We start from the raw sequence: 15218 nt of genomic DNA on the forward strand, positions 1-15218 counted from the left end.
ATCTATGTAGAGGAATTAAAAATCATTGCCAAAGAGATTCCTTCTGTAGACATAATAACAATGTTCTTGTTTTTATCCAAAATATCTTCATTTAAGTTGCAGAATTATGCCAATTTGAATTTGCTCTGTGAGTAAATAAGACTGACAAGTTATTGGTCTTGGTCAGTAAGAGCTTCCATGGTTGCTAACTAAGGCTCAAATCTAGCACATGGTGTGTCCTAAAAAATACTGGCCCACTGTTCTTGATGAAAGTAAAGTATATGCATTTCTACAAGGGAGAAAGTTTAATATTCATCTGATGTGGACAGAAAAAGCTACTTAGCTTGTAAGAGTCCACATTTTAAGATAGGTTTCCACATAGATGAAACAACCAAAATAAATTTAAAATTAGTTTTTTGGGGAAATTAGCTATTTTACTCTTTCTTTCTGCCTTTATAATTTTTTAAAGATTTTTTTTTTTTAATTTTTAAGCAATCTCCATACCCAGCATGGGGCTTGAACCCATGACCCCAAGATCAAGAGTCACCACTTAACTGACTGAGACAGCCAGGTGCCCCTAAATTTTTTTAAGCAAATATTTTTTAAATCTACTCAATAGTTATATGTATATAACTTTTATATTTATTTTTTATATGTAGCCATTTAGTACCTCAGTAATATCCATCAATAACTTCCATCTCAGGTTTTAATCATAAGCTGTAGTTTATTCTGGCTATTTCCTGTGAGAAATGATAGCTTACTATGATGAGCATTACCACCCAAAACAGTAGTTTTGGCAGACATTCTTGAAATCATTCCAACAAACAGGCTACGGGTTGACACCCTGAAATGTAAACTCCACAGTTGCTTGGGAGTACCTTTGTGGCTGATACCTCGAGGACACCAGGATGTAGGGCTGATGGGCCCCATTCCAACCTCACGTCCCTCAACCTCTCAGAAGAATTCAACACAGTTGACAACCCTCTCCTGGTACTACTCTTTGCTGGTCTCTTTGACACTTTATTTCTCCAGTTTTCCTCACTGTTCCCTGACTGCTGTGCCCCCTTTGTTGGCAACACCTCTTCTCGGATCTAAAACTACTCTCTTCTCATTCAACCTTGTTTCTATACAGAATTTCATGTCTTTATAGGAATTCAATTATCATCGGCCTGCCAACAAATTTCTCCATATTCACTTTATTTTCTTGCCACATATTTTTGGCATGGAATTGTAGCCTAGGAAGGCCAAGTGTCATGTGTTTTGTGAACTGCTATCACCCCAGGGCCCGGTATATGGTCGTTAAGGAATGATAGAGGCCACCGTGAATTTCTTCTGTTATGGTGGTCAACTGAAGACACCTGCCTTTAATGACTTTAGAAGGCAAAGTCATCTTTCCTAGAGGTACAGGCCAGATCTCTAGGCACAAAAGATGGCAGCATTTGGGCAAATTCAAAGCCCTTTGTTGAGAAAAAGATCAACCCTGCTTCACCACTTTCACAGTGTGGCAAGATGGCTCACTACTGGGACAGAATTCAAATAAAGGACTTTATATAACAAAATGTCATGTCACCAACTGTACCTTAGGTACCTAAAGCCTAGGAACTCTTTTCAGGTGACATCATATTCTAAAATGAATTGATACCTTGGCAAACTCCAGTGGAGATCTTTGATATAAGGCAGTGAAAGCCTAAGAGACATTCAATTTCTTTGACCTTTAGAGCACCAACTCCAAAGGCAGAGTGCCTGAATTAGAGTTTTGGTTCTGGGTGTGCGATTTGGGCAAGATACTTAACCCCTCTGTGCCCAGTTTCTATATTTACAATATAGGAGTAGTAATAATACTTACCTTACAGGATTCTTATAAAGGTTGAGTTAGCTATGAGGAGGAAGATTCATAGATCTAGTCAGTGAGAACATCAGCAAACTCAGCCCAGAGACTCCAAAACTTTAACTATAGGAAGAAGTTATTAGTTCTTTACAGCAAGCACTGTGCAAAAATTTTATAAATGCAATCACATGTAGTCCATATAACAAGTCTCAAGGGAAGCACTATCATCTCACTTTTACAGATGAGAAAACTAACGTCAGAGTTCAAGTAACCTCCCCAATTAGTTTCACAACTAGTTAGTGCTGAAGCCAGGAGTGAAACCCAGTAGCTACAGCCAATAAAAGTTTAAGTCAAGAAGATCTATATCTGTATAGAAATCCAGTCTGCTAGCAAGAAGAGTAGCAGACTGACAAGAATAACAGTGAAAATAAAAGAATACAAAATAGCATATTACTATTGGAGTATATTGCATACAGTTGTCAAAAATCAGATCTGGACTATATATATTTCTTTTTTTTTTTTTTAAAGATTTTATTTATTTATTCGACAGAGATAGAGACAGCCAGTGAGAGAGGGAACACAAGCAGAGGGAGTGGGAGAGGAAGAAGCAGGCTCATAGCAGAGGAGCCTGATGTGGGGCTCGATCCCATAACGCCGGGATCACGCCCTGAGCCGAAGGCAGACGCTTAACCACTGTGCCACCCAGGCGCCCCTGGACTATATATATTTCTTATGTCAGGTACTATTCCAAGTTCTTTACATATTTCTTCAAAAGACTTTATTTATTTATTAGAGAGAGAGAAAGAGAGAGAGAGCATGAGCAGGGTAGGGGGAGGGCAGAGGGAGAGGCAGAAGCAGACTCCCCACTGAGCAGGGAGCTCAATGCAGGGCTGGATTCCAGGATCCTGTGCTGCCCCCCCCCACAAGTCCTTTACATATTAACTAACGTGTTATAATGACAACAAACAATAAAACTTTATACATATTGCCTTATGCAATCTTCATAATACCATTATGGGTTAAGTATCACAACCATTTACATGATCAAGAAAAACTCATAGGTTAAAAATACATTCTTCTGGGGTGCCTGGGTGGCTCAGTCGTTAAGCGCCTGCCTTCGGCTCAGGGAGTGATCCCAGAGTCCTGGGATCGAGCCCCACATCAGGCTCCTCCGCTGGGAGCCTGCTTCTTCTTCTCCCACTCCCGCTGCCTGTGTTCCCTCTCTCACTGGCTGTCTCTCTCTCTCTGTCAAATAAATAAATAAAATCTTAAAAAAAAAATACATTCTTCAAGGTCACACAGCTAGAATAGCTCAGAGTCTGGATTTGAACACAGATCTCCCTGAGCCCCAAATCCATGCTCTTAAGCACTATGAAAATGGTCTTCCAAATTTGGTAAAACACCATCAGTATCATGAAGGTTTCTTTTTTTAAATTTTATTTATTTGAGAGAGAGAGTGAAAGAGAGAGAGAGAGCATGAACGGGGGGAGGAGCAGAGGGAGAGGGAGAAGCAGACTCCCTGCTGAGCAGGGAGTTAGCCCACACGGGGCTGGATCCCAGGACTCCAGGATCACGACCTGAGCAGAAGGCAGACACTTAACCGACTGAGCCACCGAGGTGCCCCTAGCATGAAGTTTTTTGTAAAATGAAGATCTATCTATAGGTACATTTGGGACTCACTGTAAGAATATTCTAAGATTCAAAATACACATTAGTATGGTAGGAATTCCGAAATGTCTTATAAGTAAAAAAAAAGAACTCCTGATTAACTCTAACTCGTTATTTCCCAGTCTTATTTAACCATAGAACTTCTTCAATTTGTAATATATATTAAAATCCTCCAGGACTAAAATTTTGAAGGTATAATACATAAAATCCCCTAGGACTGAAATTTGTAAATCCATGATACATCCCTGTGTGATACTTTCTTAATGTGGGTCATACAACTAATACAAAACATTTCAGAGTGCAGGGGTGGAAGGGAAGGAGGGAAGATGGAACAGTCATAATAGGAAGTTGTGGAATATTGTGGAAAGGGCTATGGAGCCCAGCAGACCCGATTCACAGCCAGCAGTCATTTAACCTTGCTGGTGGTTGTGTTTATTATTCAGTAAATGGATCCATTATTATACTCCTATCTGCCAGCAATTTTATTCTATTAAAAGCAGAGCATTTTCTACAAGCAGAATTGACTTGCTAAGAAAGTCAAGGAAACAGGAATTATTGCTGCCGTGGACTTGCTTCTTACTAACAGGGGAGAACTGTGCCATGAAATGGAAGGGCCTGCAAGCTTAGGACGGAGTGACCCTTCGAAGTGAGGCATAAACTAGGAAGAGTGATATAAACATCTTGCATTTTAGAAGAGTAGGCTTCAGAACAGTCAAAGAAAAGGTAATGTGAATCCCAGAGCAGGGATGATACTATGGAATAGGCAGCACAAAAGACGGTCAAATTAATTTCTCATGAAGTGTTTGTCAATTACCCGTTCAAGAGGAAAAGGGAAAGGCAGAACAATATCGAGTGAATGCGGGAATTCACCAACGATCTTTTAAGGAGATGGCCTAACGTTTAACTAGAAGCAGGCAGATAAATTCATTACAGACTCAAAAATAAGCATCAGTCTACAAAAATAATATGAGGAAGTTAGGAACCCAGGAAACAGTGAGCCTTGCAAAAAAAAAAAAAAAGTTGCAAAGGGCAGCAAAAAACCATTTGGGGGTAAGTTCAGAGTCACAGGCACATGGGAGCACTAAGTCTGCTCTTCGGGGCAAATGAAGTAATACAGAAGACTGAAAGTAAGCAGAACCACGAATTCCTGTTTTCTCTAAAATGAATGATCTTCAAACCAAAACCAAACCCTAAAACAGATAAGAGGGAAATTATGTCTATGATAGCTGAGAAAGCCTAGAATTTGGTGGGGAGCTTGCACATAAAGAAATACCCACCTAAGGAAAGAAACACACAGGGGCCACACACACAAATGCTGGCAGAGTATACAGGACAGAGAGATTAAGGCTGACTGGGGAAAAAGCAAAGTTTCCAAAAGAGATACTTTTCGAGTGGGTGTTGAAAGGTGTGTGGAATGTTAGCTAACGTCCACGGGTGGGAGGGCATGGGAGGCAGAGGTAACAGGAAGAAAGTTGTCAGATACAAGCATGCAGACATCATGGGAACACTGAGGCTATATCCAGCCATGTGGGACTGACTGTGGCAGGCTCTACGTGCCAGTTAAGGAACTCAGTACTTTTATTCTGCCACTATTGTAGGGGACGGGAAGCCAGGGGGTGCGGGAAGAGATGGGGGGTGGTTCACTGGATTCGAGCAGAGCAGGAAGCCAGGAACCATTCTACAACTTTGACTTGGTTATGCTAAATGTTGGTAAGCCAAATAAAAGCAGACTGAGCCTCAGATTTGTTTGGGAATAATTCTGGTTTAAAACAGTTGTCCTGGCATGATTATTAATAGCAGCCTCTATCACTCTTAAAAATGTCCTGGTTTGGACAATAAGTTATAGGACTATCCAGATCTATGTAAGTTGGGGACGATCTCTGTGTTTAATAACAATAATAATGAGCTTGTATTTAGTTATAAACTGTAGAGAGGAGAGCTTCCCAACAGGTGTGCCACAAATAGATTACTACTCAAAACTTATCAACGTTCATATTCTATTTGAGAACCATTCATATAATCCTCTATATTAATCTTGTGAGTTCTATTACAAACCCATACAGATTGAATCCCTCCTTATTTTCTCCAGTGTCCCCTGGCATACTTTTACAAATGCTATCAAGTCTATGGCATGAAAAAAGATTGGGAGGCACCACAGTTAACATTAACTTAACTATGGGAGCTCAGAAAAAGGTCAGGGTTCAGTGAACTAGCATCAAAGTTATCATGAGCACTCCCACGTGCGTGGCCACAGCTACGAAGGGTGGGTCACAGAGGCAGCACCAGAGACAAAGAGGGGAAATCCAGCATGGTGGACTTTGTTTTCTGGTCAGCCTGACTCAGCAAGTGAGAGCAGGAAAATAGAAGTCCAGGACATTTGATCCTAGTGTCTGTTTTGCCAGTATAAATGAGAACATTGGGGATGTCACTGACCCTTTTTGAACCTGTTTCCTCACTTGATAAATGGAAGTAATTCATGCCAGTCAGTTATTCCTTACAAAAATAAAATAAAGGATGGGGTGCCTGGGGGGCTCAGTTGGTGGAGCATGCGACTCTTTTCTTGGGATTTTGAGTTCAAGCTACACATTGGGCATAGAACTTACTTAAAAAAAAACTTAAATAAATTTTTTAAAAATGTGTTTTATTTGGGGGAGAGAGAGAGAGAGAGAGAGAGGGGTGGGGCAGAGAGAGTCTTAAGCAGATTCTGCACTAAACACAGGGCCGGACTTGGGGCTTGATCTCACGACTCTGAGATCACAATCGGAGCCAAAATCAAGAGTTGCATGCTTAACCAACGGCACCACCCAGGTGCCCCCGAACACAGATTTTTTTGAAAAAAAAAAAAATGAGATTAAGTGAAATCTTTTGTAAAATCTAGAGTGCTACATAAATGTAAAATATAATAAAACATCATGTTCCTTTAGGGTCTCTTTTCTCTTAGTGCTGGCCTCCTCTCCCTGTGTCACCACTGGCATCCCCCTGGGGTATCCCTGGTAGTATCTCTCAGTCTTACTGTCACTCCATGCACTTCCATTCCCACTACTTCCGGGACCACTCCCAAATCCATGTCTCCAGCCCAGCTCTCCCTCTCCTGGGCTCTGGTCTCACAAATGCAAACTATTTATGAGAAGCTATCCTCGGGCTAGTCCCACAGACACTTCAAAACAAGGTCCAAAACTCCACAATCTTCACTTTACGATCTGCATTTCCTGAATCACGGTCACGGTCACGGTACATGCAGGTCCTCCAGAGTCTGTCTCAGGTACCATCTTTGACTCCTTTCCTTCACGCCATCCTATTGCTCCATCAGCAAGTCTGTCAGCTTCGCTGCAAGTTCATGCTCTCACCTCTCATCTGGATTGCTTCCTCAGTGGACTCTCACCTTCATTTACTTTCTTAAACTCCAGGCTCTACACTGTCACGAGAAAGACTGTTCTAGAACCCAGATTTGACTATGCAATTTCCCTGTGAAAAGTCTTTCAGTGGCTCCTTTCACAGACCACAGAGCCATTCATTATGTGGCCTGTGCTTCCTTCCAGCCTTGCCTCTCTGAGGTGTAAGCCACGTTTAGTTCCTTAGCTATCCCATCCTCTCCCATCGGAATGTCCCTTCCATCTGGAATGCCCTTCCACCCTCCTTTCTGCCCCCCTCTTCTCCTACTCCACCTCCTTCACTCAGCTCCTATGGAAAGGCAAGCTAGTGCAGTGGGAAAGCTCTTGGGCTCAGAGTGAGACAGGCAGGAGTTGAATTGTGATTCTGCCTCTCATAAACTGTGTCATCTTGAGCAAGTTATTTTTCTTTGCATTTCAGTTTCCTCCTTTGTAAGGGAAGGAGAATAAGAACATCCACCACATAGAATTACAGCATGGACGAAATGAATCGCACGCAAAGCATATAGCACAGTATCTGGCACAGAGTAAATCTCAGTATATGCTGAATAGATGTTAGTTTTTTTACTGTAAACAATCAGATTAGATGCCAGTGTCAAAGGGAAATAGTCCTCAAGGCCTGTTGCCTGGGTCTACATTAGAGGACCCTTCCAAGGCTCTTGCAACAACCCATAAAGCCTCTGTCAATAACTGTCATTCGAGAACACACTCTCTAACTACCGATAGGCTTATCTTCCCTTCACTCCACTGTAAACTCCTTGAGATTAGGTATGTGTCTTTTTCATTTTTGTTTTGCCAGTTCTTAGAACTGGTGTTCAGTTAATAGTTATTGAAGGAGCAATGACTCCCAAAGGGTAGGATTTTAATTATATTTTGGAAACACTGAAAGATAGGTCGTTAAAATTTCATAATAGGACACAAATTGGGTAGAGAATACAACCAGGTTTGCCACTTGGACATTCAATTACACTTCTTAATTCTTTATAAACATAAAATGGAGCAAATAAGTAATGATCTCCCACATCATTTCATTCAGCAGTGAAAATATAGACTCAGTATTTTAAAAGAAGTAATTGTGCATTAACAGACTGTTTAAGAATGATTACTACACTTCCACACTTCCCAGAAATGTCTTCAGATCAAGCCCATGTCACACGTTAGAAATAGAAGGTCCCACCAAAATTAAGTAATATAGCATTCCTGTGTCGAAGGCTGTATTTGTAGAGTTCTGGGAAAAATAACTAGGAAAACTATAAATTAGGCATAGTCTAACACACCTGGTAGTTGAATCAATCGGACCTTAATTTCTTTTAAGATTTATTTATTTATTTTAGGGGCGGATGGGCAGATGGAGAGGGAGACAGAGAGAATCTCCAGCAGACTCCCCACAGAGTGTGGGGCCCCGTTAAGGGCTCGATCCCATGATCTGGAGACCAAGACCTGAGCCAAAATCAAGAGTCAGTCACTTAATGGACTGAGCCACCAAGGTGCCCTGCCCCTAAAGCATTCTTAAGGCATTTCTGCTGCCAAGTGTTTATAAAAATTCTATCAAGTTAGCTAAAAATTACTGAGATTGATGAAATCTCTAATTTACATGAAGTAATATGTATCACAGCAAGTCTAGAAGGCGACAGAGAAGACTTACTATTTACTAATGTTTTTGAGTTAAATTTACCTGACAGTAGAAACGTTCCAGTTCGTGAATAGCTATGAAAAAAGTTAGCAGACTGGAATTCTGCATGGCATCCAGCCTCGCTGGATTTAAACCACACTCACACTGCCTGAAAGCACATCATGCGTGGAACATCCAGGTGAAGTTACGTTGCATTTTGATGTTTGGAGACATTTTACAAGATGTAAAACTTGTTCAACTGGTTCAAAAGCACTGTCGTCCATAAGAAACAGGGGGAACACTCAGCAAAAACACCAATTTCAACAACGTGTTTTACATTATCTCATCAAAAAAGATGTAGAGGAGGGCCTGGGTGGCTCAGATGGTTAAGCGTCCCACTCTCAATTTCAGGTCAGGTCATGATCTAGGGGTCATGGGATCGAGCCCTGCATCAGGCTCTGGTGCTCCTCTCGGAGTCTGTTTGTCCCTCTGCTCCTCCCCCACTTGCACCCATTCTCTCTTTCTCTCTCTCTCAAATAAATAAATAAAATCTTTAGAAAAAAGATACATCATAGAGGAATTAGTAAATTGGGAAGTGATCAAGGTAAGCCAAACCCAGCCATTGCTCTGAACTCCCTTCAGATACCTATTGCCTTTAGCTGCCATCTTTACCTTCCTCTAAACCGTACGTAACCTCTCCTTCCCATGATCTTCTGGAACTGTGCCTCTTCAGTAATGCCTGTCAGCAACTACCTTTATAATAGCTGTGTATTAACATGTTTTCTCCACTTTACCAGGCTGCAGGTTCTTCTAGGTCATTTGGCATCTCGCTAAAACCGCACACAGTGGGCTTCCCATCTGTGTCACATCTAAGTGACTAAGCATGAAGCATGCCACTGTGATAGCTGTATCAGGGGATCCAGGATGCTTTTTTCAAAAGAAATCTGATTTTCTTATATAATAATTACTTAAATATTAATCACATTGGTATGTGTGTGCACATCAATTCCTCTTTAGAAGTAGGAAACCTACAAAAAATTTTTAAATAATTTATTACTACACATTCATTGTAGAAAAGCTAAAATGTATAGAAATGAAAATTGTAGATGGCCCAGGGGGAAAAAAAAGCATTACACTTTATACTCTTCTGCTTTTTCTCTAAGAATAGATAGATTGATATAGATGTAGATGTACATAACTATATGTTTTGGTATATATAAGTATTTTAAATGGGATAATGGCATATATGCTGTCTTGTTGCATTTTCCCATGTAACATAAAGTACATATCTTTTGTAGGTCATGAAACATTATTTTACAACCTAAGTGTTTTGACTGTATAGTATTAAAAAATGTGTTCCATAATTTATATATTCTCTTCTTTTTCTTGCTTTCATTTTTTAAATGATGCTGCAAAAACAACACAAAACAAGGTTGCTGAACATTCCCCCATATTTCTCATGAAACAGCAGTGCTGGGGCACCTGGATGGCTCAGTCGGTTGAGTGACTGACTCTTAACTTCAGCTCAGGTCATGATCTTGGGGTGGTGGGATGGAGCCCCAAGCCGAGGTCTACACTTAGTGTAGAGTCTGCTTGAGATTCTCTCTCTCCCTCTCCCTCTGCCCCTCCCTTCACTCTCTCTCTCCCTCTCAAAATAAATAAAATCTTTTTTTTTTTAAAGCAGTGCTTTTGGACTAGTTGAACAAGGTTTCTGACCCTGTACAATGTTTCCATCTTTACAGCTATAGCTTTGCCTAGATCACTGATTACTTAAAATTAATTCATACTGAAGGATTGTTGGGTCAAAGAATAAACCTGCTTCTGCTTCCAATGCACATCATCAAAGTCAGCAGTGTCCACTTCTCAGTATCTTCCCCTGTACCAGCACTACCATTTTGAAAAACTTTCTTTGCACAGCATTTTGAAATCAGTCTCCAGAACCTCCCCAAGCTCCCTACTTTTGTCCCGCTAGTCTCTTGCTCACCAGTCTTCTTCATTGCCTTTCCCAAATCTTCCGTTGTGCTTTTCCACAGCTCACATCTTATGAAGGATTTGCTGTAACACTGAAATTTGCCTAACTGGCATTTTATCCCCTTAGACTCTTACAGCCGAAGTGTCAACCTACTAATCTGATAAACTAATCCATGCTAACGTAAAAGGGCTCATTCCCAGCAACATGCATCCAAGATACCGAGTGCAATTTAAGGAATACATATTATCTGATCTGCAACACATTTGATTTACCTTGAAGAGCAGTGCTTCTCAAATGTTACTGCAAATTGAAATCACCTGGGAGCTTTTAAAACTACTGATGCCCGGGACTCACCTCCCAGAGATTTTAAATAAGGCTCACCTCCCAGAGATTTTGAATAAATCTAGTATATCAGGACTTTTAAAGCTCCCTAGGGGATTTTAATGCAGCATCTGTGTTAGAGATGACTTTAGAGAAAGATCTCACATAGCTTCTTCTTAAGTAATACGGGAGTCCCAAGGAAAAAAAAGTACAATGAGCAAAATCTCAATGATCTGACTCGTCTGCACAAGATAAAGAAGATAAGAATGGGCATGAAGAGGTGTAGCAGCTGCCAGTGACAAAGAATAAAAGCAGCATTCATATTTCCTGATGCTGGGCACGTGCCTACTGTGCTAAGTATGGGCCAAGCTTCACCTCTGAAGTGGCTTCAGTGGCTTTTTTAATTGAGCAAATCAACTCTAACTGAAATTGCTTGGGTAACAAACTTTACGCCGTGTGATTTAGTGGTAGCTCCCCAAGGTTTCAAGGGGATAAATCCCTTTCCTTTTTTTTTTTTAAAGATTTTATTTATTTATTTGACAGAGAGAGAGAGACAGCCAGCAAGAGAGGGAACACAAGCAGGGGGAGTGGGAGAGGAAAAAGCAGGCTCCCAGCAAAGCAGGAAGCCCGATGTGGGGCTCGATCCCAGGACCCCGGGATCACGCCCTGAGCCGAAGGCAGACACTTAACGACTGAGCCATCCAGGCACCCCAATAAATCCCTTTCCAGTGTACATTTGTTTTACTGTTTCAACACACTTGGGCAACCCCACAGATTTTCTCCACAATCCGTTGTGGAACTTTGGAACAACTCTTAGAGGAATAACTCTAAGTTTCAGGCATTTAAATACATTGTTAAACCTCATAGCAACCTTGGCAGGTAGGTGTTAAACCTATTTTACAGGGAAAATGGAGGACCAGAGAAGGTTAGTAAATTGCCTGGCCTCAGTGCCAGTAAGTGGAGGGGTTGGGATGGGACTCAGGGAGGCATACCTCTAGCAAGCATGCTTGTATTTACTTACAATGTCTCAAGTCATGTTGCTTTTTCCCCGGGACAATTTGAAGTGACATTAGTAAATTGCTTTACTGGGTACAATATGCTTCCATGTGGCCTGAATGATCTTTCTAGTATTTCAGAATTTAGAAGAAAAGTGATGAGAGCCACTTCTGGGCAAACCCACTCTCAAGCCACAGTGTCAGGTGAGGATAATCAGTTACTTCATTTATCTCTGTGACCTGGCTTTCAACACATTATCAGTCCCAAACACCAGCTGAGGGCACATTCTATATAGAGGATCATAGGGTCCAAAGGCCTTGCCGTTGATGGGCTGACAGCCTATAGCTGGGGAAGAATGGTCTTTCTCCAAACCTGGCTTTTCCCAAATGACACATGATGGGGAAGACTTCTTTGGTGACCTGAAAACTAAGACTAATCTCTGCAGCCAGCATAGCAGTTTGATTCTTTTTTCATGTTTTTCTTGTTCTTCTTACTAGTCATTATTCTTATTGTTGAAGGCCATTATAACCCACCCAGGTAAAGACCATTGTACCCCAGAACTTTGAAAGGATATCACTCCCAAATTACATAATTCTGAAGGAAGAGAGGGACTTCAGGGCTTCCTACAGGAAGACCACCTTTCTTGGAACAAATGCTATAGAAGGGGATGGTCATTCTTCTACCGTGTCGGCATTACAGTCAGCAGGAGGGAAGGAAGGGGATCTATAACTTCATAGACCATTCTTAAGAGACAACAGGGGACTTTGGGATGGAAAACATGGCTGGATTTAAGAAAAACAAATCCCTGGGGCACCTGGGTGCCTCAGTAAGTGAAGCATGTGGCTCTTGATCTCAGAGTTGTGAGTTTGAGCCCCACATTGGGTGTAGAGATTACTTAAAAATAAAATCTTTTTAAAAATTAATTTAAAAAAAAGAAAAACAAATCCCTAGTAGGAGTGTGTCACAATACCCTACTTCAGGGGCTTTTTGATAGGACAAAGCGTCAGGGACTCTGTGATTTTACACACATTTAGAATGGACAGGGAAAAGGAACATCAACCCTCTAGGAAAATCATGATTTTTTTTTTTCTCTCTTTCTCTGGTCACTCCTGAAAAAACAGGAGCTTACAAAAATAACCTGAGATTAAGAAGGGTTAGAATAATAGGGCCCAGCCTTGGCTGCAGACTGCAGTTTAGATTTTAGATTCTCTGGCACTAAAATTAATGTCTCTTACTATAGAATAAACTGCAGACAGTTACACTGTACTGTCTACGGGGAAAAGAAAGCCATACCCATGATACAACAGACAGAAATGTTACCCTGCCAGGGTAAGCAGGAGTATCCTGGCTCAGGAAAAGATTATCTCCTTGACTATCAAGGACAGAAAATAAATGCTGCAGGGCAGGCAGAAAACAAGTGCATCATGCAAATCGCGGCTGCGGCCCCCTCCACCGGCAGCCAGGCCTCCTGGCCTCCTTCTTGGGCTGAGCTGATAAGCACCACGCACGAAACGAAAGATCCCCGCGGTTACTCAAGTGCTTACAGGAGCCCTGCCTACTGCCCCCAGGAATAGAGAGCTCCACGGTCAAGGGAACTCGGGAGATCGCCGGTGCCCGCTTCTGCTTTTAAGGTGCCTGCACACCGCCAGGAATCAGAGCCTATTTTCCCCACAGACTTCCTAAAACATTTAACTCACTCTCTGCTGGCCCCTACAGAAGGAAAATGGGGAAGGGTGGCTTATAAAATGCTGAAAGGTGTTTTTGTTTTTTGTTTTTGACGTTGCAAACCAAGAAAGAGAGGGGGTATTTAAGACAGACGAAGCGTTAAACAGTTGTCAAATTCTATTCAGGAACTTCACCTTCGCGGTCACCAACGCAGACGAGAAGATACAGATCTAGCCCGCCGCCAGCAAGGACGCAAATGCGACATCCTGAAAACGACAGACTGAACCACCTTAAAAATCGATCACCTAACTGCGTTAGAAAAATATGCGTTCTCGTGGGACGCGGTCCGGAAATCTTGCTTCCCCCTTCAAATAGTACTTAAGACGAGGGAGAGAGAATCAGCTCTGGGCTGCGTCTCACCACTTGCTGTGCGCTCCGGAAAGTCGCGTCCAGCAGCATCAGCTTCCAGGGATCGGACATGGAGCTGGGCAGGGGGATGTAGATGTAATAGGCGGCCAGCGCCACCAGGGCGGTGAGCAGGACACAGGACGACCTCATCCTCCCCGGGCTCCGCGGACGCGGTGGAAAGGTCTGTGCCACCCAAAGACCTCCAGCAAGTTTCTGTAAGGGTCAGCCGCTCATTCACCGGTTTCTGATACGCCCAGGAGCCAATCAGAGGCGGCGTCGGGAGGAAGTCGGAGCGCTGACGTGCCTCCTCTTCGATGTCCTTGCAAGTGTTGCAGACACTGGAGGTTTGAGAAAGCTCCAGGGCTGCGCTGGGTGCAGCACAGCGGACTCTGGAGGACACAGGTCTGTATTGCACGCCTGTGACTAAGGGCTCCTGCCTGCAGGATCCCAAACTGAACCCAGAATAGTTTCAGTGTGATGAGTCTCTCTGTGTGTGCAAAGCCCGTGGGCCATTTGATTCACAATGGAGATACTGAGAAAGATAATAAAAATCCACAGTCTTCTAGAGCCAGACTTGCAATGGAATGTAAATTCTAACTGATACATGGGGGGGAAAAGAATAAATTCCTATAGCTCAATCAGTGACAAGCCAGTAGTATATCTAGCATCCACGTCTTGGTCTCCAAATCTCATTCGCCAATAAAAAGAACCAGGACTCTTCTAGCTCTTTGGAGAAAGGGTGATTCCAAGGCCGGGACAAGTAAAGTACAAGACCAGTCTGTTGTGCTAGAAGATAAGGAAGTGCTCAAAAATGATGGGTCTGGTCGAAACAACACAGGTGACAGCCTGAAGAATCTCCCAATAGCTAAAGCTGGGGTAATTTTAGCATCCAAATAAATAATTAATGGATTAAAAAGAACATCAAAGCCAGGAATCTACAATAATATACACGAATAAATAAATAGGGAAATGCCACCTGAAAAAATTCTTTCAGTGGGTCAATGATAGCAGAAAAATCATTTGAATCCAGATTTCCCATGGGGGAGAGGGTGGATATAGAATGAGGCAAAGAACTTCACCAGCAGAATTACAACCAGAGATCCAGGAGGAAAACATTTGGAAGAACTGTTTTAAGGAGGTGGTAAGAGAACAGCTCCAAACTTATTGAACAAGGCCTTAAAAAACCTGATACATTTAATTTTGCACCTTAATACGGTCATTTATCTTTTTAAAAGGTTTTATTTATGTATTTGACAGACAGAGACAGCGAGAGAGGGAACACAAGCAAGGGGAGTGTGAGAGGGAGAAGCAGGCTTCCCGCTGAGCAGGGAGCCCGGTGCGGGGCTCCATGCAGGGGCTCGATCCCAGGACCCTGGGATC

At 42.2% G+C, this 15218-nt stretch overlaps 1 protein-coding gene across 1 annotated transcript in view; it reads right to left on the reverse strand.

Moving 5' to 3' along the window:
* NCEH1 (neutral cholesterol ester hydrolase 1) overlaps positions 1-14257 on the reverse strand; it is a 59494-nt gene extending 45237 nt beyond the window's left edge. Inside the window, exon 1 of the mRNA XM_026498468.4 lies at positions 13851-14257. Within this exon, the coding sequence (XP_026354253.1) occupies positions 13851-13988 (138 nt within the window). The 5' untranslated portion in view covers positions 13989-14257. The remainder of the gene's footprint in view (positions 1-13850) is intronic.
* Between the last annotated feature and the right edge of the window lie 961 nt (positions 14258-15218).

The sequence above is a fragment of the Ursus arctos genome, unplaced genomic scaffold, assembly GCF_023065955.2.
Source record: "Ursus arctos isolate Adak ecotype North America unplaced genomic scaffold, UrsArc2.0 scaffold_4, whole genome shotgun sequence".
In the NCBI taxonomy this organism is placed as follows: Eukaryota; Metazoa; Chordata; class Mammalia; order Carnivora; family Ursidae; genus Ursus; species Ursus arctos.